This window comes from Poecilia latipinna, unplaced genomic scaffold (genome assembly GCF_001443285.1).
Source record: "Poecilia latipinna isolate Pla-1442-1.1 unplaced genomic scaffold, P_latipinna-1.0 Scaffold82, whole genome shotgun sequence".
In the NCBI taxonomy this organism is placed as follows: domain Eukaryota; kingdom Metazoa; phylum Chordata; class Actinopteri; order Cyprinodontiformes; family Poeciliidae; genus Poecilia; species Poecilia latipinna.
This window is the reverse complement of record NW_015112698.1, coordinates 298,213-323,438: the sequence shown is the minus strand read 5'-3', so window position 1 is coordinate 323,438 and position 25,226 is coordinate 298,213. Positions and strand designations below refer to the sequence as shown.

The following is a 25,226-nucleotide window of genomic DNA, read 5'->3' as shown; positions in this document are numbered from 1 at the left end:
TTGTATTCAATGTAAATTATTAGCTTGAATGAACAACTCTGTGCTACACTTTTTCCAGTGTAGGTCAGAAAGGAACATTTGTGAGCAGCCATATGGTTTCAAACTAATAAGTAGTACTACAGATGCAATTTTTGCCTTAGGGATGCTGATGTGGCCTCCATGGACTGTGGTGTTTGCAGATGGCATTGTGATCTGCAATAACAGCAGGGTGCACATAGAGGAAAAACTAGAGAGGTGAAGGTATTTACTAGAAAAGAGAGGAATGAAGATCAATCACAGCAAGACAGAATACATGTGTGTAAACAAGTGGAATGGTGACATTAGAGGGAGCAGATGTAAAGATAGTAGAGGACTTTAGGGTAAACAGTCCAGAACAGCAGAGAAAATGCATAACAGGGGGAGAAGTGTGTGCAAACAGGTTGGAGTGGGTGGAGAAAAATACCACTTGTGATACATGATAAGAAGGTATCAGCAAGAATGAAAAGAAAGGTGTAAAAGACAGTGGTGAGACCAGCGATGTTGTGATTTAGAGATAGCACCAATGAGAAAAAGACAGAAGGCAAAACTGGAGGTTGCAGAGCTCAAGATGGTACGGTTCTCTTTGGGACTGACGAAGATGGATAGGATCAGAACTAAGTACATGAGAGGGACAGTTCATGTCTGGTGTCTTAGAGATAAGGTCAGAGGGCAGACTGAGTCGGTTCAAACACTTTCAGAAGAGAGACAACGAATATATCTGTAGAAGGATGCACAGGTTGGAGCCACCATGCAGGTGGAAGACCAAAGAGGAGATTTATGCGGATGTGGTGAATGAGTATCTGAAGTTAGTTAGTGTGAGGGGTAAAGAATGCTGAGGATAAGATTAAATGTAGGAAAATGATTCACTGTGGAAACCCCTCCAGGAAAAAGCTGAAAGACAACAAGAAATAAAGATAAAAAATTAACAATAAAATATAACTATATAACAGACCCTGCATGATATATTCTGGTTCTGTGAAAAGAATAAAAACATGAAACAATTTAACATTGTTTAACGCTTCACATTTTGACATGTTACACCCACAAAGTTCAATATGTTTTACTGTGATTGCATATTAGAGCTTAATTCATATTAAAAATATATGCTAACCAGCTATAAAATAATTTAAGTTTTGACGATCTGGAAAAAAAAGATAAAAGAATCAGAATTATTTTTTTCTAAATATGTGTGTATTTTTCAATTGCAACATCTATGAAGACTTTTGTTTGTCAACTTGAAGTGGAAAAATGGACACGTACAGGAAATAAACACAGAAACATGATTGTGCATGATGTGACAACTGGGTGCACGGGGTCTAGAGAAACAGCAGAGCTCGGCCCTGCTGAGGGTCTAACAGTTTACATAATTATTTCAGTTTGCATTTAATATGTCATAGAACCGTGTTGCAGAACATCGATATCAAGGTCAGTGGTGAGGTTATCCTACTTGCTACAAGGTTGTCTGCAGTCTGCATCATGCATGTGTTAGATTTGATTAGTTGCGTTAAGGTTTACTGCTGCAAGAATCAAACGAACCTTTTTGCAAGCACACCATTTCCAAACATTTGTTCTGTACATCCACCTGTTCCCATCTTCCAGGTCCTTCCTGCTGCGTGATGAAATGTACAGCTTCCCCGAGGTCAGCGTTAAAGCTCCAGCTTTTGGTGATAATGTGATAATAATTCATTCCTAGACTGAAATGAAATGAAATGAAATGAAATGAGATCGGTTTTGTCCATTACTATCGCTATCAATGATAATAATAATAACTATTATAATAACTATAATTATAATGTCATTATCGACTTAATGACATTAACGACTTATGATTTTTATTTTTATTGTCCCGTGTCACCATTAAGGCGACTTGAACAGCCCAACAGGAAGTTGTTGTTGTTTTGACCAATCAGAGGGAAAGACCGGAGCTGGAAAGAAGGTGCGCTTCCCCAGCAGCCTGTAGCCACGCTAGCCCAGTCACTAACCTGGAGCTGGTCAGCAATCCACAACTTGCTGCGGACGCGTATAGGCAGTGTTTTGTTGTTTTTTAGCATGAGACAAAACTGCTAATGAACTGGCTAACACTATGTGTTGAAGACACCAATAGAGATGTGTTATAGGCTACACTGGCCACCAAGGACCTACCTGGCTGCCCAGTCTATCGACTGACAGCTGTCACCTAGCTGCTTAGCTCGGGAGCTAGCTAGGTGAGCTAACGGCTAACTGGGGATTTTTTTTTTAGGCTCACAGCCAGGCTAGTATAGTCAGCCGGTGTTGGTGTCGCTTCAGCCAGAAAACAATGACTTCTTGAACATTTGACTCCGCCTGTTGGCCAAACCATGAGTTAGCAGAGGCTCTTCAGACAACAGTGTTTGGCATTATTTCCAGCTAGTTCAACTATTTTTTTAGCTGCAAGGTAGCTTACTGCTATCATTCAGTTAAAGCTACTGCAGGAGGAAAACACCTGTTCCTCGGTGGATTAGGACCTACTACTACTTGCTGCCGCCTTTGTTTCGACTCTGAACTATTTTTTGGACTTCGGCCTACTCTCGATAGCATCTGGGTGAAATGAAGAAATTTTTTGACTCTCGTCGGGACTTTGCGGGCTCTGGGCCTGGTTCGGGAGCTGGTGGAGGAGGCACTGGTTCTGGCGGCGGTGGGAGCTTTATTGGACGGGTCTTCAGCATCGGAAGATATCAAGTGACTGTCGAGGAAATTGTTGCAGAAGGTGAATTACGTGTCACGTAGCTACTCTTGATTCATTATCTGAAATGGGAAAGTGAGGTATTAGCACAAGACAACTTTATCGTTCGGAAATTAATTTGGTTGCAACCCTGCTCTTTTTTTTTGTTGTTTAGAGGTCAAAACTGTTGACTCGGGTACTTTTGCCTGAATAGTCCTACTTACAAGTAAACAGTAACAATCATTTAAATTGTTTTGCCTAGATAATTTTCCAAATTGCACTTGAGAACTGAGAGTAACAGGACCTAAGTGAATTTTCAGCGAGGTTCTAAAATGTATAACCAAGTTTTTCACTGGTATTTACACATTCAGACTTTCTTGATGCTCAGATTTAGGGAACCATAGTCATTCTAACATTGTCTGTGTACTGAAACATCACTGGGAACATCACATTTACATGGATTTGCTGGCACACCTGTGCAGGAGATTCAATAGTATTATCCTGACAATCGGCTACGTCAGGAGGGAGCGGCTATTTGTAGATGTACTTAGTCATTTAGTCACACAGTCTACTGTAAACATAGACCTTTGCTACATGTTGCTTAAGAAGGCTTTGCAATCCTAATTCCCAACATGCACCTCAGGTTGGATGGCCAAGACAGCAGGGGCTACGCTGTCATTACTCTTAACCTCTCTCACACGTTGTCAGTGAATACTAGAGCTGCACAAAATAGTGCAAGTAGATTAACATCACATTATCAGTCTTTATTAATATCGCAATGGATTATTAGTCCCCATCTGCACATTGCCAGTCAGCTGGTTGACAGAAGCATCTTACACTTTTCATTTGCTTAGGAAAATGCGAAAAAAAAAAAAAAAAACAAAACTTATTTGTGCTGTGAGCACCATGCCTATGATTTTATATTGCCTGTTAGGACAGATAACCCAACTAATTTGTGAAACAAATTAATTTGAAGTCTGAATAAAATCAAAATAAAGGTAAAATAACCAAAATAACCTTATAATACAGATACCACTATCTGCACATAGGCCCAGGCCTATGATTACATTTATTGTGCCCAGTTTATAATAATTTTTCTTTTTGATGTTTCTACTCTGTTTATTTTCTGCATCTTTTTTGTTAAATGTCCAGTTACTGAAATCAGACCAATCACAGTCAGGTTGTTCCTCAAAACTAAACCATGCAAAGTGGTGCTATTAAAAGGTTGCTAAAATTGTTCTTGCTTTCTACTCCCCCAATTTCTGTAACAGTACAGATGGCTGAAATGTAGCTTCATGCTGTGCTAATCAAACATGAGGCCGCCTGGTCACGTGGAAGAGTCTTTGGCTTTGCGATGCCAGACGGATGAGTCAGTGTTGGGCATGGCTCTACCACAAACTGTGTGAAGGAAAAATTATTCTGAAGCTCTGAAGTCACAACAAATATATACGATTTATCATTAATGCTGCAGTGCTGTCTTAGACTTGAATTGCATAGTCTTAAGATTGAACTAGACAGCTAAAATAGCCATACTTCAGTGAAGGCTGAAGACTTCAGTAATATAAATGACACCAATCAGGTATAACATAAAGGCCACTGGCAAGATGAAGTGAATAATGGCAATCTTTTCATCTTTGCAATAACCTGGATGCCCTTTGAATCAAGCATCTGTTAGACAGGCTGAACAAACACTCCTGATCCACTTCTGCTTTACTGCTCACAACATTCATTTCTCTTTAAGAGGTTTATGTGCTTTTTCATGCTCTTTTATGCACTTTTTATCTGTATTTGTTGAGGGATGTAATTCTGAGAATGTTCTTTAAATTTATTGTATAAACCTTTGCACAGGAGACGATCGTTTCCTGTGTCCAACTTTTTTTTTTCTTCTTTTTTTTTAAGACTGATCAGGGGTGTAAAAGGTTTCTGTCCAAGAAATGTCTTTATTGAGTTATGCCAAAACCTAGACCCACATTTTAAGCAAGAAACTTCAAAGCAAGTACTTCCCTAGTTGGGGTTATTGGACAATGAACCATTTACTAAAGTAGACATGCGTCTGCTCGGAACAGCTGGAGGAATACCAGAGAAAGTGCGACATCATTTTTGTTTGTGCTGTTCTGCACGAAGTCAGGCTTAATATGGTGCTCTGCAGCGTCAACATGATGAACTGATATGTGTCCAGACAGACACAAGTCCTCATCTAGTGCATCTAAAACGTGACTGAAATGCACTTTACTTGCAGGTTTGTTACAAACTAATATTTAGAGAGGCTACATTTTAGGTTTTTTTTTTTTTTTAACTGTGTGATATTTGATCAATCACACTTTGATCAAATATTTCTTTGCTTTTTAATTCACGATTGTTTCCAGCAGCAGCATTTATCAGCAAATGTTTGTTGCTACACTGGACTTTACCGGTATTCACATGGGTTTCATAAATCAGAAGTGGAACGTTCTGTGCCCAAGTCTTCACCTGTCTTTGATCAGTGAGAGTCAGCAAGCTACGGACACAAATGTGTCTCTGAATCACTTATCTTACTTGCTAACCCAATTTGCATCATGACTGACATGAAAGCCAAAGACGTCGATTGCATTTTAATCTTCTTCCTTTTTTTTTTTTTTTTTTTTTTTTTTTTTTTTCAGGGGGTTTTGCAATTGTGTTTCTGGTGCGAACTCACCAAGGGCAACGTTGTGCTCTAAAACGAATGTATGTCAACAATGAACATGATCTCAGGATCTGCAAACTTGAGATACAAATTATGGTGAGTAAAAACAAGCAACTGCTAAAGGGACTAGGCTGCTTTCAGCATTTGGGTGCACTGAGGTTTTGAAACAGGTTACAGTCGTTGCTTAGATGTAATTGAATGAGCACCCTAGGTCTGAATTGCTCAGTACACAAAATGTACACCAAACTTTTGATGATTTCTGAGCTTATCTGTTTGTCCAGTACCAAACTTTGAGGCCGTTGCCGCTTGGGGAAAATACGCAGTTCCTGCAGCCACACCCAGCATGACTAACGGTGGATGGTTATCAGGATTATTTCTGGTTTTTGGACAGCTAAATGAGCTATTTAGGTGAAAATGATAAAAGCTACTAAAAGTATATTTGTCATTTTTGTTTTTTGTGTGCATGTGCTTTTTTTCGCCCACAGAGAGACCTGGTAGGCAACAAAAACATAGTTGGTTTCCTGGACTCCAGTATAGCAGCTGTGGGAGCTGGAGATGTGTGGGAAGTCTTGATCTTAATGGACTTCTGCCGAGGTAAATCTACCCAACCTGCATCACTTTCTGCTTCTTTTTAACTCGAAGCTCAATTTCCTCCAGAGGCTCCTGGTATCTGATGGCAGCCACGTCAACAGAGCTTTACATTCATTCAGTGCTTAACTGTGCTGTTTTCCTTAAAGAAACATAGATATTTACATGTGGTTTTTAAAACACAGAGGAGCAAAGTTTAGAGTTTTCTTTTTTATCTATTCAACAAAGATCTAATACTATCTGTAGCAGAAGATGTAGAACAAAGTTAGTGTAATAACTAATGAAAAGATTTGCCCCTACATTTGAACAAAAAGTTATTACAAACTTCAAAGATGTGACAAAATGAGAAATGCAAGCTATTTCATAAGATGTGTATTTATAGTAATGTAATGTGTGTGTTTATTTCCATTTATGTAGCAAAGCTCTCATTGGGCTCTTATTTCTTTTGTAGGTGGGCAAGTGGTTAACCTGATGAACCAGCGATTACAGACCGGCTTCAGTGAAGCTGAGGTGCTCAGGATTTTTTGTGACACATGTGAGGCCGTCGCTCGGCTTCATCAGTGCAAAACTCCCATCATCCATCGAGACCTCAAGGCAAGCTTGACTAATTTGTTTGCATGCCTTTGCTACTTGCCGCCAGCTCTATGTTAGCTGCACTAATTGCTTAAAGTTCTTTATCACATTTCTAAAATAATTTCATTGTCTTTTTTTTCTACACATGAAGGTGGAAAATATTCTCCTGCATGATCAGGGGCACTATGTGCTCTGTGATTTTGGAAGTGCCACAAATCATTTCCAAAACCCACAGACTGAAGGGGTTGCAGTCATAGAAGAGGAAATTAAAAAGTATCTATCTTACAAAGTTCAATAAATACCTTCTGTTTGCTTTACGGAGTCCAAAAGCCAATTTTTGTGGGGCTTTTTACCCTTTAGATACACCACCCTGTCGTACCGTGCTCCAGAGATGGTCAACCTTTATGGTGGAAAAATCATCACAACAAAAGCAGATATTTGGGTAAGAATTTAGTATTTTTTTAATTTATTGTTATTTTGAAAGAAATGAACTGCGAGCTTGTTTTTCTTTTCAGTACACACCATGAAAATATATCTGGCCAATATTAATATTCAGGTTTTTCTTAGCACTGACCTAACAGTTTTGACAATTTCAAGTATTTCTTCTTTATTATTGCAAAAACTTTAATACATAAAAATCAAAGAAGAAAAAAGTTTATATTTTTGATTGAGATAGAGGTTATGAATCAAGCAGAAAACTAACTAATAAAAATTGGGCTGATTCATGTCTTAGGTTAAACGTTGCTGCATCTCTAGTAAAATGTCTTTTTTTTCCAGGCTTTGGGTTGTCTGCTCTATAAGCTCTGCTTCTTTACGCTTCCCTTTGGTGAGAGCCAAGTGGCTATCTGTGACGGTAGCTTCACTATCCCAGACAATTCTCGTTACTCCCAGGAAATGCATTGTCTCATCAGTAAGTAACCTCATGTTTCACCCTGATAAATTATGTCCGAAACTCCTCAAATGTGTGTGAATGTTCGTATGTCTTACTAAAAATGAGTGTCCCATGTTTGTGAACATCTCAGGATACATGCTGGAACCCGATCCTGACAAGAGACCAGATATTTACCAAGTGTCCTACTTTGCCTTCAAACTGGCCCGGCAGGAGTGTCCTGTCCCAAATCTGCACGTAAGTCAGCATGACAGAAGGAGTATGAAGTGAAAATAAATTGCTTTATAACTTTGCTTGTTTTTCTCTAATACTTTTTATTAAGCTCAAATAATGAATAGTATTGATTGAGCCTGGCCAGTAATAACAAATAACGTGTAGCCATGTCATAATGCAGCTGTTATTTTCTGGTGGCTTTGTCATATTGGCTTTAATTGTCTTTTATCGTCTTTCTTTTACAGAATTCCCCAATTCCTTCAAAACTTCCTGAGCCTATCCGAGCCAGTGAAGCAGTGGCCAAAAAGAGTCAAACCAAAGCCAGGTGAGTGGGAGACAAAATAAAATACTTTGAATTATTATGGTGAACCTTTTGGAGCTCTGTGTACTTTTTTTCTAAAATGTGTCTTCCTTACTTGAATTCTCACAACAGATGTGATCCACTTGTCACTGATTAAGCTGTTTATATTTCAGCTTTTGTTGAGTTGCAGTGATGCAGTCGGCACAATCAGCTGTGTCTGTGTGCAGTTTTTATTTACAAATACCTTTATATGAAGCTGCCCTGCTACCCTGTGCAGGTATACCTGTGTATACCTGCACAGGTATAAAAATAAAATAAAAATAAAAATCAGGTATCGGCAGATTTTTATTTTAAAAATCTGCCGATACCTGATTTTTATTTTATTTTTCTCTCTTTCTGGATAAGTTTAGTTGGAACTAAAACTGAAAAGATTTGCAGCACATCTCTTCTACTTTTCTGTAAGGCAAGAGTTGAGCTCATTATGTTTTTGTTCGACATGTACCGTGAAGCAAATCACAAGGTGTTCAAAGGTGGAGACGTGCCAAACCAAAACCATGCAACTGAGAAAAGAGTATAAGGAATTTTTTCACTATGTTTCCTATTTTTTCTTCTTCATTTTTTCTCCTAGGCTAACAGACCCAGTTCCAACTACAGAAACCTCTATTGCACCTCGACAGCGACCCAAAGCTGGCCAGCCGCAGTCGCAGCCTTTATCAGGCATTCTTCCCATCCAACCAGCTCTCACCCCACGCAAGAGGCCTAATGTGGCGACAGGGACACCGCCTGCTTTTGGTACAATCTGCTTTGTTGTATTGCTGGTTAGACTACTATTTAGTAGTGTTAATCCCAAATGCATCTAACTGTGTTGGATCTGATGTATTAAGAATATTAAGTTTATGCAATTGCCATTAGTTTTTCAACATTGAGAAAAATATAAAGACTATTTAAAGAGTTTTTGGGGGGCACAGCCTGCTAATAAACACATACGGGAAGTTTAAGTAGTTGAGCAAAATGTCTCAGTTAAGATGAATGACCCAGTTGCTTTTTTTATTATTATTTTTGTCCCTACCAGCAGTTGGAATCAATGCCACAGCTGCTGTTCAACCTGCACAGCAAGCTCCACCTGTACAGGCTGCTCATCAACTAACGCAGACGAGCAACAAGCAGCCGCAGCCTACGACTCATCAGCAGGTCCTCATGAAGACACAGCAGGCCTCACCCTTCCTAATCCCTCACAATAACCAGCAGGTAGGAGTCCTCCCACTGCCTGAATGAAAATTCAGTTTGACTGGATTGTATCCGCTGGAACAACTTTTAATCACAACTGTGTAAATATTACACATTGTCTCAAATAAGTAATTACCAGCTAAAATAAAGTGTTATCACAATATCAATATATGCAATATTACAATTGCAAAGAGCTGTTTGAACTGAAATAAATGGTAGCTTATTAAATGTTACCATGGCAGTGGGTGGTACCTTTGATAAAGCTTGTGGTTTATTGCAGCAGAAAATGTTTCACAAGGGAAATGAGATGTTTCATTGCCAAACATGGATATAGAGAGATACTATAGAGAGATACAGCTTATTCAAAAGCCACTTTAGTAAAATGTAAATCATAGATGCATTTTTTTTTCCAGTAGTTGGAATTTGCTGTGTCCATATTTGCAGGAACCCTAATTAGAAAGACATTAGCGTCGTTTATTTGTGTATTTATGTGCTTATCCCAACTCATATCACTATTGTAACATTTATGACATTTTACTCATATCGTGCAGCAGCCCAGAATAAATTAATGTCAAAAACAAATGGTGTAAGCCTTCATAATATTAAATTAATAATGTTGAGAGAGGATCACTCAGTTATTGGTGATTAAAATTAATTCTACCAGTTATGGCGTCATGGCTCGAATGAAACTGGTCTATTTATATTTCACTGTGATGATGTTGAGTTATTAGTACCTTCCACGATGTAAAACTGAAATTTCCCTTTGTGTTTTCACAAGTAATGAACGATGGTATGACAGTAAGCCTTTCTCATAATTGGTTGTGTGGTTATCCCAATCGACCACAGAACCTGCAGCACCAACAACAAACACCCTCCCATGCATCTGCTGTGCTGCAGTCCAAAGCTAAACCTGTTTCCCCAGTTTCCACTCTGCATCTTCAGCAGCAGCATGTAGTCCACGAACCAGCCGCAGCTCATCTTGCTCCCATTCCTGAGTCTGCAGTCATTGCTCCTACAGCTGCCCCAGAGGATGTGGTAACATCTCACTCCTGCTGCTGTTTGCAGCTCTTCGGGTCGGGGCTGATTATTATTACTATGAGGTCATCTCTAACGAATCACATCCCGATTTATTTATTTATTTTTTCTGTTTTCTTCCTCGTCTTGGGCAGTGAATGTACAGAAATTAAGTGTCAATAAATGTGTTTAAGTCGTTGAGAAATTGTATGCTTTCTTTTCTAGCGATTTTCTCAACATAGATTGTCTAATTATAAATTATAAGTTCTCCTGAGTTTACTTTCAGTTAACTTTTTTCCTTCTTTCCATTAATTAATTAACATTCTACTTAATTTTTACAGTATTATACTTTGTTTTTCAATTCATAAATGCACATATTTTTTCTGATCATTTTTTTGTAATGCATTTACAGCTGAAAAAACTGAGCAAAAAAAAAAATGCAGGGACGATAAATTGGAAGGCAAAACAAATCAAAGTAAAATTTACAAATGTTTGACAAACAGAATTATTTTCCCACATGTGGCTTTTTTGTCTTTATCTGTTCATTTAATTAACTGAAAGTAAGCAACTTCTTCTCCCCAGAAGTGATTTAATTTCACAGCATGGTTTCTTTGATTTGACTTATTTCCTCCAATAACACTTCCCTTATTTTTCCTCAAACTTTGTTTTATGTCTGGGGTTAGATTCTGCTTTGCTTTCCAAGTTGATGGAAAACTTTGTGTTGCTGGTTTTGAACCTGACCTTCTGTGTCCATTTGCTTCTCATTGCAGACCCCAGGCAGAGAGATGCACAAAGCTGGCTCTTTGACACCACCTTCGTCACCAAAGATGGCCCCAAAAAGCGGCCACAGACGAATCCTGAGCGATGTCACCCACAGTGCCATCTTTGGAGTCCCAGTCAGCAAATCCACCCAGCTGCTCCAGGCAGCCGCAGCTGAGGCCAGCCTCAACAAGTCCAAGTAAGCAGAATAAACTCTTTTCAGCAATCCAGGAATAAAGAGTCCTTTTCATAGCGTAGAGCGAGTCTGGGAGGCCAGAGGGAGTTCATTCATACGGCAGAACTCAACAGTAAAATAAATGTCCCTTCTTACATCCAGAAGAATTGGGCTTTAGTAGCACCAGTTAATTCAGTCTTTAAGCTCGCTCAGTGAGTGCTGCACACAAACACTCTACACCTTCTATTCAGTTTCACTTCGCTTGTTTGGCCTCATGTATTTAAACGCGTTTGTGTTCCAGGTCAGCCAGCACCACTCCTTCTGGCTCCCCCTGCTCGTCCCAGCAGAATGTGTACCATCCAGGTGGCGACGCTCCATCGACGCTCGCTGCACCAAATGCTCAGCCTGGCTGGAACCCCTTTGGAGATGATAACTTCTCCAAGCTAACTGCAGAGGAGCTGCTCAACAAAGACTTTGCAAAGCTATCTGAGTGTAAGTTTTGTGCTGCAGCATGTACACCAGCTGGTTGTCATTGATCTAAAACACTGTGTTGTTTCTGCACAGCTGCTCAGCCTGGTGAAATAGACCTCACCTCCAGCGAAAGTCTCATTCCAGAGCTCGGGGCTTTTCCAGGTAAAACGTTACATTATTCTTCTCTAAGCTGTCCGATTACTTTATTACAATACCCAAATGTTTTCTTTGATATTTAACTGTGACTGGGTCTGTGCCTCCAGCAGTATTAAGTGGCATTGCCAAAGGTGATGTGTAGAGGTTTTGTTGCTCATATGCTCTGTTGTTTTTTTATAACAGCTAGATATATACTCCTTATCTAGTTGCACCTTTCAGTCATTTGTTCTCAGTTTGTTTTTTTACTCATGTTTTTTTAATACAAGGCTCTAGTTATGCTCACTGTACTGTTTGGTCAGGTCTCTGATTCCTTCCGACTTTTGGACGTAAATATTGTACAGTGTGTGTAAAGTATTAAGACTGCCAAAAATATTGTTTTTCACAGACTTTGCAGTTCCATCAATGTTGGATTGTTGTTGTTTTGTTTCTAGACCTTGATTTTGTGTGCTGACGTTCAAAATGAATTACATATATGGACTTCAAGTGCTCTTATCTAAAAAATGCACCACATTTTTGAAATCTGAACAGGGTTTAATGGAATTATAAGGCTTGGGGAGTTCCTTGGAATACTTGGTGATCACTTTTACCTTGACCACTGTGCTCCATGCTGGAAGCACCTGTATCCATCACCAAATTGGGGTTATTGCATAAAGTTGCTCTTAGAGTATGTTTCCACTTTTTATTTATGGCATTGTTTATGCAAAGTTATGAGAGACTCTTAAAACGTTCTGCATGGAGCTTAATTAGAGAAGTCGATGGCCAGTCCTGGTTCTTCTTGGTTCTTCATAACATTCCAGCATATAGTAAAAGTTTCCACTTCACTGTATTTGCCGAAACCCTTAAACCTCCTGGCTGCCATTTCTTGACAAGCTTTGGTGGCAAAACAATTTTAGTTGGATATTTTTTAGGAGATGGACTCTAGTAGGGACTCTGAAGCTTTATTTTAAGTTCTGGGTGATTTGACAAATGGTTTTTATTAGCAGGAACGTCCTTGCCTGCAATGCCCATTTCATGTATATTTATTTATTTTCCTTGTAGGTAAATAGTGACTTAATGCGCCACTCCCTGTTAAAGAAAATTATTCTGCTGCTCTTATTCCATCAGAATGACAGCATATATACTAGCTGTGGAATTAGCATTATTAGCTTCTCTGTCTGCTTTAAATCTTTCCCCGTAGCTGATTATAAAGTGATTGAAATTATCCTACCAGGTCATTTTAGATCAACCCTAAATAAAACATAATGCAAATATTTTTTTTCCCTTATTAAATACATTTTCTTTAATTATGTTTTCATTTCATCTAATCATTCTACTTAACAAGATAAACTAACGCCAACTGCCCACACCTAAACAGGAGCAGTTAATTTGCACACCGTGCTTTCATGTTGACGTAGCTCACAGCCTCACAGTGGCTTCTTGTCCATGTCCATGAATAGACACCTTAGATTCAGCTAGATGGCATCTCACATGCAGCTCTGCGCTTTCACTGTCTCATGGCAACGCGCAGGACAAATTCCCTTTTGTTAATTGGATTGCTTTACTGCAGGAAGAGGGCTTACCAGAGCCACGAAGAACAAGTGAGAGTTAATTATTCTGTCATGATAAAGTGATGATCCAGCATGTGAGGCTCTCCTTAGATTAACCTTTGAGCAGTAGTCATCTTTGTTTGTTTGAACTACTTTGTGCAAGTGCCATTCAAAGTAATTTTGTTCTATGCAAAGAGGATGTGATTAATCTTTCACACCCTTCATGACTCATCTGTTAGATTCACAATGACGTTTACTCGGATAGCAGCCACAGTCTTAACATTTGCTGATGAAGTAGTTTTATGGAGCACTTGTTAATATACAAAAATTTTGGGGGGAAAAAAACAACTTTTTATCGTCGCATATTAATTTTCAGCACCTTTATTTTTTACAAATCAAAGATTTGTGTATACCTTTTGATACATTTTGGCCTTTTTTCCTCATAGTCAGGGCAGGAAAAGGTCACATCTGCTGTGTCATTTCCTGAGTCAGCACATTCCTTGTGTTAAGGTCTCTTCCACACCCCATTTTGACTCATAGCACTTTCCTTGTAAGTATGAGCAGCAGCCACCGATTGGTGGTTTTGTGCATGGATTGCACCCCACTTCGGTTTGTGTTGTCCTGATAACAGATGTTTCACCCGATTTAAAACCATTGTATGTGACATGGTAAGCTATCTTAACCAATTTTAGTGTAGGTTATTGTAATGAAGAGTGTCGTTACTTGGATTTATTTTTTTAATATAAAGAAATCGTGCTAAAATATGTTCTTACAAGATTTAGAAAAAGAGATTTGGTGCCCACATCTTTTTAGCATAGCATTATTTAGCCATTTGAATGGACAGCTGCTCTACTAACTGTTGTGTAGTGTGTGGCAGTGTTGAGTTGAACTAAATCAATTAAGAAACCATGTAAAAAATATGTTTTTTTTTTTTTTTTTTTTTTACTACTGTGCACTGTTTTCCCTACGGTCTAAAAAGTTTTCAAATAAGACTAATGGATATCTTAAATATTATTCAATTTTTTTTTTGGAAATCAAAATTTTGTGGCCCTCTGTACTTACTAACATTTAAATGAATTTACTCACCAAGAATGCACCCGTCCCATACAGAGCCAGCTGGTTGTTTGTTCTCAGCCGTGCTGTTGATTAGAATAAATGAGCCGTGCCAGGACACACTGCGACTGCCACATATGGAGACGTGGATGAAATGCTTCCTATTTGCATAAGTGTTATATCAGCCATATGAGCACAGCTGAGAGCTTCAGTTAAATCAGGAAAACTGCTCCTTCTTCAAACTGCACTTTAATGTTCAGCTGTTTTGGATTTGAAATTGATAAAACTGGCTGAGGAGGGATTTCTTCCCATACAGCCGGAATGGTTTAGCTGGTTGACGGCTGTGGTCCTGATCCAGTCAGCCAGCTCCCTCTGACAGCATCTCACAACCACCTTATGCCCAAGGATCAAGTTGGTGCCACTGGACTTTAGCTGTTTAGATTTTGTTCCGACTGTAGGTACAAACATGTTTTGTAGGACTACTATTACTCAGTCATTTGCAGATCATCTCATATATATTTAGTGGATTGCCATCTTCTCTTCGCTTTGACAGAAGAAGCTAAAAAGACGTGGGGCTTTTGTCATACTAATACCTAGGGGAACCGAAAGTACCGGACAACTAATTGAAAAGAAATTAGACTGAGATCCACTTGAAAAAGTGAAGCATAAATGTAAAAAATGCTTTGCTTACAGTTGGATTGTTAAGTTTGCCAATAATTTTGGTAAGCTTGTCTTTTTTATTACTTTCTGGAGACGTTTCAGGATAAGATTATGCTCCAGTGATTAAAAGGATGAACTGATTTTATGGCTTATAGTACATGACGTGTTGAGGTTGCTGTGACTTTGTCTCGGAAATGTAAAATAATGTTATTGGTTGTCATCTCTTCGTTATCTATAGATGTGTTTCAGTTTGGCATTGCCTTAACAAAGTCTAAAGCAATGTAACATGATAATGGAAAATACTTAAAACTCCAATATGCATCATAACTGGTAACGGGCCCATGCATATATCATGTTGCATTAACTTTCCGGCTGGTTTTGAACTTACTGGAAATTCTCCACCCAGCCATGGCCTTTTCTGTCTTTACAGCCGTCTCTGCTCCCTCACCAGGCCCTATTTTCTGTCTCTCACTCATTTAGAGAGTGATACAGAGACTGAAGTCCGCTGAATTTTCTCTGCTACTTCCTGACATTTTACCCTTCTCTGTGGCTCCTTTAGTACTTTTGTAGAAAGTTTTATGCCCTGTTACAGTCCCCATGCATTTCCTCCAAATTTCACATCTTGGGCTACTGAAACACATTTGAATGTGTTCTTAGCTTCCCCTTTGGTCAAAAAGTCCAATAGTGAGTGGGTTTCAAAGGAAACAAGGCCATCAGTTTGCACCCAACTACATTTATATTTTCATGTCTATTACTAACAATCATATTTTTTCTGTGTTGGTGTAGCAAAGGCTGAGGTGTGTGTGGATTCCTTGATTCCTGGTTTGGAAGCTCCTCAGCCTCAGCGCCATTCAGGTCAGCCAGAACGTATTGCTGCCAGCATGCCAGGTCAGCATTCTGGACCCACAGATTAAAAAAATTTAATAAATAACTATAACTTGTGAGATTGAATTATCCAAGGCTGATTTTTAGTCAGTATATAAGATTAGCGAGCTGCTGGGAAAAAATGTTGTTAGCAGTGATGTTTGGCTCTGGGTGCTTTAGTGTGGCATTTTGACATGGATCAAAATTATAAGTGTGAGTCTTTGAATTTTTTTTTTTGTAACACTATTTTTGGTAGAGATGCACCGAGATATTTGTTGATGATGAGAATCTCCCTATTTAGCTTGATCAGTAAGTCAGACTCAAAAATCCAATCTTTTTGTGAACAGAAAAAAACATTACATGGAAGTAGAAATAGGTCTTGCTGACAGCAACATTCGTAGTGTGGAAATTGTCACTTGGTTTGCTAACTTCAGTATGAGGGAGATCCTTAAAAGTGAAGTTAAAAGGAACCAAACCAAAGAAGCTTTTTTTTCTGCTGATGAATGCTGACTGGTCATGTAGCAGATTACAGGAAGGCTGCGAAGTCACTCTGTTTCATTGCCTGGATTAGTCTACTTCTGTTGCGGACTGAACTTTTAGAAAATGATGATGGCCTTTTGGCCGGTATTCAGACCTGTTTTCTCTTGCTAACCATGCTAATACCTAGTAGAAGATGCCAACTCACTTCAGCTGCTAATGTAGCTATTAAATCATTTAGTGACTGCAGGAAGGCTAGAACATGTTTGAATGCTGTTCCTCAAATTGTCCTTACATTTTAATTTAACAATTAAATTTAATCTGCCAAAATCACTAAAACGAGGATCAAACCTGATTTGTTCATCTTTACTTTTGGGTTATTTATACCTTGTTTCCTCAGATCTAAAATTCAGCATTCAACATTTAGTCAAAGCAAACATGAATACTTTTTGGAACTAATTTCTGCTGCGTTGCTCTGTTTTGTTGTGTGAGCTTGCTTTACTAACAGACTGCATCTTCCTTTGCTATTCTAACATGTTTATTCTCCTGTGGTCCTTTGGCTGCGCTTCAGATTCTTTCACTGGGGAGGCATCTCTGCTGGGCTGTGATTTGCTAACTCATACTTCTGCTGGAAGCCAGCCTGTTTCAGCCCTCCCTTGCTCCTTCTCCTCTGGCCCTCCTGGTTGCGGCTCCGGATCCTGTCTGGAGGATCTGCAACCCAGTCAGGCTGCTGGTAAGCCCTTAGGTTTGCACCCGAGTGTGTGAGCCTGTCACTTTAAGTACCTCAGAAAGCAAAGAAAGCAGTAACTTAGGTATGCGTCATAGATAATAGAGCTGATAAACAACCTCAGGAACCTTGGCTTCTTTGTTGACGCTCTCAAAGCTGTGAAACTGTGATTCTAAGACTGACTCCTACATCATCTGTCTCTTTTTTTATTTCCACACACACTACTTTTTTCCTGGCTTGTCTTCCCTCTCTGAATTAACCGTTTCCTCCTTCCATTTCTACCTCACTTGTTCTTCCTTCGCCACAGACTCTTTCCTCTTGTCTGGTGGGAAAAAGGGCAATGATGAAGAGTTTGACCCCATTCCTGTGCTCATTCCCAAAAACTCAAATCAAGGTAAGTTTTAAAGAAATTCAGGGATTTCACTCACACCTGGTAAGACCACAAAGATGAATGAGCGGATCCCTAGTTAACTCACTCTAGCTTGTAACAGTGATCGTCAGGGTGTGTTTGTCACATCAAGGCCCCCAACCCACCGCTCATCAAGCTCTCACCTTACCTCTTTTCTTTCCTTCATCCCGAATGTTAAACTGCCATTGTTTCCCAATTCGAAGTTTATTGGCTCTGTATAATTCATCTTGAGACTCACTTCATATTAGAGCGGAAAGTCCTTACACTCACCTATGATGATGCAGCTGTATAAACATGACCCCAGCTTATTCTTTGCTTCTTTCTCTCTCTGCCTCTGTTCATACTTTTTTTTCCCTGTCTGCTCTGCCATCGTTTTCCTTCATCCTCATATCCTTACTCATAATTTTCTTCATACGATCCCCTTTTATTGACTTTTTCTTTTGCTTGTCTTTCAAAACCTCCCTCGGCTCCTCCATGTCCATCTCTGTCTCCTCTCTTTCTTTCTGGCACGTTTTTCCAGGTGGTCACACTCACAGCAACAGTGGCAGTTCAGAGTCCAGCATCCCCAACTTGGCGCGCTCCCTTCTGCTGGTGGATCAGCTCATCGACCTCTAGAGGGGTGGGAGAGGTCGAAGGGGCAGAATGCAATCCTAAAAACAAAATGAAAAAAAATAAATGAAAAGGGTGTTGGAGAGACAGGCACTTACTGTATCAACCTTTTTGAAGTGAGGAAAAGCCAGCATGGATTGGTTCAGTAGAGCCTTTCTGTTTATGTGCCTCCTTGGCCTCAACTCCATCTCTAGCAGCGTGATAAGCTGGTTTCATGCATCTCTGCTGGCCGTTGACATTTCCACGCTGGTAATTTATTTATGTTTTTTTCCCCTTTTCTGTTCATGGCTGAGCATATCGTCTGCTTCTGTCCTGGCTTCACCATGGTTGTTTTTGGGTTTTCTTTGTTTTTTCATGCTTCCTTGTTCTTGCAGTAATGTCCCTCATTGATTTTTTTTTGTTTGTTTTTTATTTTTGTTTATACACCCATGGTGGTTGACTGTCATGGCGTGCGCTGCTTGGTCACAGGTCCTTGGTGTTTTTTGTTTGTTATCATGGTTGAATCTCGAAAGAACTGTCAGGAACGTTCCTGCGTGTCAAGAGGTTGGTGAAGAAGTAAAATTGAGAATGATGTAGACCTTTTGATGGAGTCTTTTTAAAAAAGATTTGGACTGGATCAAACAAGATGGGACATTAAGGAACCACTCAATCATTTACTGCTGCATTGAACAAGTTTTTTCTGAGCAATATGAAAGGGAATTTGTTTTAGTTAATTTAACCCATTGTGTTCAAACAGCTTCAGTAGGATTACAGAGCATATAGCCTTAGGAATTTATATCCATTCATTCCTGTGCTGCTATTCCCATGAGCATCTTTCACATTGAGGTAGATTATAGTGCCTTGCAAAAGTATTTCTATACCTTGAATATGTCAATGTTTTGTTCACATATAAAAACAACTTTCAGTGTATTTTTAGGGGGATTTAATATTATACACCAGTACAAAGTTGTATAATGAAGTAGATTTAAATTTGAAATTACTTGATAACTAAGAATTGAGGTACTTGGCATCAGAAGTAACTTGGCTGTTAAATTGAGTCATGGATATCCTGTGAAGAACTCAAATGTTGGAAACATTTTAAAAATTGATTGATTTGACTTGAACCTTTATGTTTATCACATAAAATCCCAACACAATACATAGAAACCTGTGGTTTTAGCATGTCAGAATGTGGTATAAATGCTTTTCCAATGCACTGTATAAGTAGTTGTATGCAGATTTCTTTGTCTGAATAACATGAAGGGTGTTACGAATGTTAAAACTACAACAATAATGGTTGTGACCTTTTGCTTTTTAAAATGTGAAACTCTTGAACTTTGGCTAACTAGTTTGACACTAAGATGTTCTCCTAATCAGCCTTTTTCATAACACCACATGTGTGTATTAATCAAACTGGTGCATTTTTATTTGTAGTTTTACATTTTGTTTCCGACTCATAACACTAATGTGGACAGACGGGAACCAAAGTGAAATGAGATTTTGTAATCCTGCTGTTGGTGATGTAACGTTCTGCTCTCGGGGTCAGTATGAGTAATTAGACTTTTTCAGTAATCATCCTTACACTGAAGGAGGTTTAGTGCAGATACCACCAAGTGTTTGTTTTCAGTGGGACAATGACCTACCATGCTCTTAGTCAATTCCCTCTTCCTTACTCGTATTTATATTGACTGCCTTCAGTGCAAAAATATCCTATTGCTCAATTTCATTATTTTTAGCCCTTTTGATTTTAGATTGTTTTACTGTATATTATTTAAAGGCATTATATCTGTCATAGTGTGAATAATAATTATAGGGATTTAGTCATATATGTATGAGCGGTCCCATCATTTAACATGCTGAATAATTTTAGATTAAACACGCATATTAATTAGTGTATTTAGACGTGTAAATGATGACCCAGCCTGTTCAGTTTTCCATTATTTATTTCTCTCCATTCATGTCGATCATTCAGCCAGAGCTTTTTGATGTTGATGCACTCGATACATGAAATGGTGTGCTTCTGAGTTGTCTGCCCAGATCATATTTTTAGCACCTTGTTCCCATTGTACCACTGATATGTTACTGCTATAGTGACGGCAGATTGTTGTGTTGTATTATAAGAGATGCTATGATGGAGTGTTTTCTTCCCGATGTCTCTGGAGCACCTTTGGTTCCTCGTGACTGCCTGTTTTTATTTATCAAATAATGAGAGAGAGTTGAATGGCAGCTGTACAAAAAAAAAAAGCATTACATTTGATGACAATCATTGCAGTTTATGTTGTTATATGTAAAAATCCCACCAGGTTCTACTTGAATTGTGGCTTTTATTTTGTCAAGGAAGTTTAACTGCATTGCTGTACACTGTAAGCTTATTTTTAAGCGTAGTTTGACCTTGCATTTAACCTTGAACTGCACATTTCCTTCTGTTTTGCCATCACTGCTACAGCTAACGGTTTATGCATAAAGCTCTTTAAGAAATCAAGTTTAATTCCTTTCATTCACAGAAAGTCACATGGTTAGGAATTAGCTGTGGTAATTAACACCTTTGCAATTGTATTATTCAATCATTTTTGATTGATGCAGTTCTATAATACCTAGAGATGCACTTATCAGAATCTTGAGATTTCTGATTCCCAGTTTTTGTAAAACTTTGACCTTGTAGCAACCAGTACCTAAACAGGTAATTATGATAATGCTAAATAATAAACTGAGCTATTGGAAATGTAATAAAGCAAATAACATTACCAATAATTTTAAGAAGTTATGGCATTATTTATCAGTTAGTAGTATTAAAAAAAATCCTCTGTAAATGTAACCACTTTAGCCAGTAATGTAATAATACATAAATAAGGCCTCATGTTTTTTTAAAAAAATAACACTTTTTGCTAAATTACAATACATCATAAATGGGTATTGTAATTTTCATGTAGCGTATTCAGTCTTCAAAGTTATGTAATATAAAGCACTCTCCTCTTTATAATTGATTTTGTAAGAGTTCATTTAAGATTTAGTTGTTCTACAAAATCTTAATCTACAGTATTGCTCATATACTTTAAATTCAGATATTTAAATTCCTATTTTAGGAATATTACTACATGTCTTAATGATATTACTTGGTGTGCTGGAATTCAGAAAATGATTGCGTGTTTGTTCAGTGTTTGATGAAAAAGGAACAATGAATTGAATAATGTGTTGTTCATTTATTCTCTATATTGGAAAGGACCACAGCCTGGTTAATAAGTCATTATTAGTAATATCTTTTTGGCAAGTTACCACCATAATACATTAATTATCTATAAAATTATTGTCCTTGGCCATTATTACATTAGTTGCTACAAATCTGTCGATGTTTTTCAGCACACGGTCGCGGTATCACATGAGTTTTTACACCTCTCTAGTGAATCTTTTTCAAAAAATCTTTTCCTGGTGCTGTAGAATGTGTTGTGTCCAAAAAAAGTGTTGGAAAGTGTCCAAAGTACTGTGTCCCCTGACTACAATTTAAGAATGTTAAAGATGTAGCCTACCACTAAATTTCCAGAGGCTGTTATTTTTTATTTTATTTATTTATTTTTTTTGTAAATGGGGAAAGAAATTTCTGAACTTATTGAAATCTGAAAATAGAAATTATGAACAATACAAAGTACACATTCTTTAAAAAATAATGCTTTTTGCTTTCTTTTTAATTTCCTAGTAAATAGAACCAGAAATACCCAGTGACTTGTACTCAAAACCAGACCTGACTGCACCCAAATCTACATTTGATAAGTGTGTTTAAGAAAATAAAAACCTGTCAAAAAAAAAAAAAAACTGTATGCATTTCTTTTAAAATCGTAAAAATGTAAAAATCGTTTCCTTCAAAAATTACTTTATTTGACGAAAATATTACATGTGTAGTAAATTGTTGTCTAGAAAAAAAGTCCCAAAATTTATGGAGTCTTTTAATAATAACAATTAAAAAAATAAAAATAGCATCGTTATGCTATGTTATGTATCACAGCTCAATAACTTGGGCTGTGATCAGTACAAATGCGTTGCATTAGAAAGTAATGAAAGCATTATAAAATAGAGCACTGACTAGTAAAAACAAAACAAAACGGGTGCTTTTCTTTTAATGGCTTCAACTAACATCTCTGCGAGAACTACCAGCTAGCACCTTCTGCCAACGCCTCTGAGGTAAGACTCGCCTCCCTCCACTAATCTGTTCTAACCTGTCTGTCCCTATTTTCAGCTTATCTGTGACTATTTTCCCCACTTGTTTCCACAGACTTGCTTAACTCCATCTAAACTCCTCACATTTTAAATCATTCTTACTAAAATTTCAAAATACTGCTTTATCCCTGACATGGTTTAGAAGGGTTAGATTGAGACACCTGCAGCTAAATTGTGGAAACAAGACTTTTGATAGCATAGCTGCTAAACTTGTCTGTCCTATGTGGCTTGTTCCTCATAGAAGAGTTTATTTTGGAGTCTTGTGCTGGTTTGTCAACGTTACGTCCTTTTGATCTGTAAGTGACAGATGTGTAGAGAGGGTTTGTTGGTCACAGGTGTGAAGTTACTCTAAAGGCTGATGGTGTGGCTGACAAAATGTTCGGCTTGTTACTTTCTGGTGGTGGTTGTATTATGTAATGTTTTTTTTTTTTTCTTCTTTTGTGTCTTTGTTGTGTAGAAGTACAAGGGGAGAGTAATGGCTACACTGTGCTAGAAGAGGGACAGGAGGCTGAAGAGGTTGAAGAAAATGATCTGAATAATGAAGGCTGTGAGCACTCCAGTGATGAAGACGTGGAGAAGGTGGAACTTAAAGAGGAGCAGGAGGGGAGAGCAGTCGAGGATATCGCTGCTGTTCAAGACTGCAGTGGCTCTAGACCTCTACTGATGGACTCTGAAGACGAAGAAGAGCATGGACCTCTGGTAGCTCCCCATTCATCCCTGCCCCCCAACACAGCACCAGCACAACCGCCTGCCGCCTTCTGTCAATTGACGTCAAGCGCCTTTGCTCAGAATAATTCCTGGAATGTAGCAGAGACTGGTGTCACTCCAGATGTCTTCTCCAAAGCCCCCTTCCCGACTTCGCAGGAGGATTCCGCTGATGTTTTTGCCAATGCTCCATTTCCACGTGCCCCTTTTGTAGCTCCGCATCAGCTCGATGTGTTCTCTCAGGCTCCCTTTGGAAAAAGAAAGGAGGTCTTGTCTGCTCTGCCGAAGACCTCGTACCCACAAGCAGCTGGAGGTCAGACTCTAGCCTCCGATCAAGGAGTGCTGGGACAGGTAGCTCAGCAACCGTTCCGCCCTCAAGCTCTGGCCAAATATTCCCGACACTTCGAAGGATCCGCAGCTGAGCAGCCGATGGCAGCTCCCGGTTTGAGCAGGCAAGCTGTCGGACCGCTTCAATCATGGACGTCAGAAGTTAATGCTGTAGACCCGTTCGTATCTGCACCCTTTCACCTCAAAGCACCGCAAGAAAAGCCCTGAACACACACTGAGATGGCAATGTAGCAGAAATTTGCACCCATCAATTATGCAAACTGCAACTGGCTTTACTGCATGCTGTCACCAGCGCTGCAGCTGGACTGCAGGCCTTGAACAGATCTCATCCTCAACTTGCTAAAATGAGATCAGGTAGTGCAAGTTTTGCTTCCCCGACCCGTCAGTCATCTTTCATCCCAGGGTGCATCTACACTAAAAACAATGTTGGGTCAACCATTTGATTGTTTTCCTGTCTACCTCAGTTACTTATTGTGAGGGAGTTTGTGCAGAAGCTTTTGCAATTTTCTTTCCTGAAAGAAAGAAAATTTAAGATCGACTGTAAAACTGTGATCGATTAGCACCCCATACAGTGGTTGTCAGAGGGAAACTATTCAGCATCATAATTTCACAGAAGCTTAACAGGTAGTTAAAAGCAGATTGCATCATTAGAGAATCTTCAAACCATCTAAATGTCTGTTTTGAGGGCCTTTTTAATCTTACTTGACTTGTTAATGGATTGGATGCTGGAAATAGTTAAAACAGACATTTCCATTATCGTGTTTTAAAATAAAATCTCTTGGCTTTTCATCCAAAATATTTACTTTTTTTTTCTCTGTGCGCAAAATGTTTGTCGTCACTGTTTGATGGTGAGATGTTTGTTTCCTGTTATGTGTAGCTCTGATTTCATTGCTAGGTAAAGGATAATTCAATAAAGCAGATCACAGAAATCTTTCTGTAGGTTCTCAAAAAAAGCTAAACATTTTCAACACATTATTCGAGTAGATTCACCTGCTGCATGAAACGTGTTTTGCCCATCCTAAAGCTGCTTTCACATTTGATTGCACTTGCTTTCAGCACCAAATACTACTACTGTCTTTGGTGCACAACATCATAATGCAACACTATATGAAACAAATCTATTACTTCCAAAATGTGCACAAACTGACACATGCAAGTCTGTAAAACTGACGTGAAAATGTTTGACTGTCTTCAGCACTTAATCTTTGTAATTCCTGCCAGGGATTGTAATAAGTGTTGTGTGCCTGATTGATGATGCGTCATTTAATTTATATAATTCACTGTTTGAAAATATTTTGTGGTTTTTCTAGTTTATACAATCTTTTACACTAATTGTTTCCCGCCACGGCACTTTTTTGGAGAGGGAATCCATGCTGTTTCAACCCAAAGGTTAACTTGTGTTTCTCTGTTTGAAGTTCTCCCCATACAGTCTCACCCAGCCTAAACACATGAAGATTGCACAAAGTGACTGACACGGAGTCAGGGTTATGTAAGAATATGTTCTGTCAGCTGTAAAATGAGTTTTGAGTGCTGTTGTACACCTAACCTCTGAAGGAAGAGCAGAAAGTCCTGTTGGACAATAAAACAAAAACACTCAGAATACTTGTTATGCTGCACAGCCTGCCTTTAAAAATGTCATAAGCAAAAATATTAAATGAATGTAAATGAAATTCTGCACATGTTGCTTTTCTTTCTATGTTTTATGCCTGTTACCAAGTATTTATGTTCTGACACTTTAGTTAAAATTAGTCAATTGTCTCTTCCAAAGGCCAAGTGTTCAATCAAGAAAGCCCAAAAAGTCTCAGTATAAACTGGATTTTGAAGGTCTGTAACTACACAACACTGTGAAGACCACTGAACACACCAGAGATGTGAGAAAGATTGTTTTAAAGTAATAATCCAAGCTCTGAACATTTCAAAGCCCTGAGTTCATC

At 38.6% G+C, this 25,226-nt stretch overlaps 1 protein-coding gene across 7 annotated transcripts; it reads left to right on the top strand.

Moving 5' to 3' along the window:
* The first annotated feature begins 1,934 nt into the window (after positions 1–1,934).
* aak1a (AP2 associated kinase 1a) lies at positions 1,935–24,962 on the top strand. 7 transcript variants are annotated; one of them, XM_015020143.1, is made up of 19 exons: positions 1,935–2,743; positions 5,338–5,456; positions 5,846–5,954; positions 6,400–6,542; positions 6,673–6,794; positions 6,882–6,963; positions 7,299–7,431; positions 7,544–7,647; positions 7,869–7,948; positions 8,553–8,716; positions 8,997–9,172; positions 9,998–10,180; positions 10,936–11,123; positions 11,401–11,591; positions 11,664–11,732; positions 15,752–15,853; positions 16,878–17,039; positions 17,341–17,427; positions 17,963–21,978. In XM_015020143.1, the coding sequence occupies exons 1-19, from the start codon at positions 2,584–2,586 to the stop codon at positions 18,055–18,057; spliced, it is 2,469 nt and encodes an 822-aa protein (XP_014875629.1). In that variant the 5' UTR covers positions 1,935–2,583; the 3' UTR covers positions 18,058–21,978. The 7 variants fall into 7 exon arrangements, with proteins under 7 accessions (XP_014875629.1, XP_014875596.1, XP_014875602.1 ...); XM_015020110.1 differs by lacking the exon at positions 17,963–21,978 and adding an exon at positions 22,697–24,962 and having other exon boundaries at positions 1,936–2,743; positions 9,000–9,172; XM_015020116.1 differs by lacking the exon at positions 17,963–21,978 and adding an exon at positions 22,697–24,962 and having other exon boundaries at positions 1,936–2,743; positions 15,752–15,820.
* The last annotated feature ends 264 nt before the right edge of the window (positions 24,963–25,226 follow it).

Excerpts from the sequence above, each read along its gene's own strand:
- aak1a (XM_015020101.1), top strand. The coding sequence starts at position 2,584 with ATGAAGAAATTTTTTGACTCTCGTCGGGACTTTGCGGGCTCTGGGCCT. Across the intron at positions 2,744-5,337 it reads CGAGGAAATTGTTGCAGAAG|GGGGTTTTGCAATTGTGTTT; the intron begins GTGAATTACGTG and ends TTTTTTTTTCAG. Across the intron at positions 15,854-16,877 it reads TATTGCTGCCAGCATGCCAG|ATTCTTTCACTGGGGAGGCA; the intron begins GTCAGCATTCTG and ends GCTGCGCTTCAG.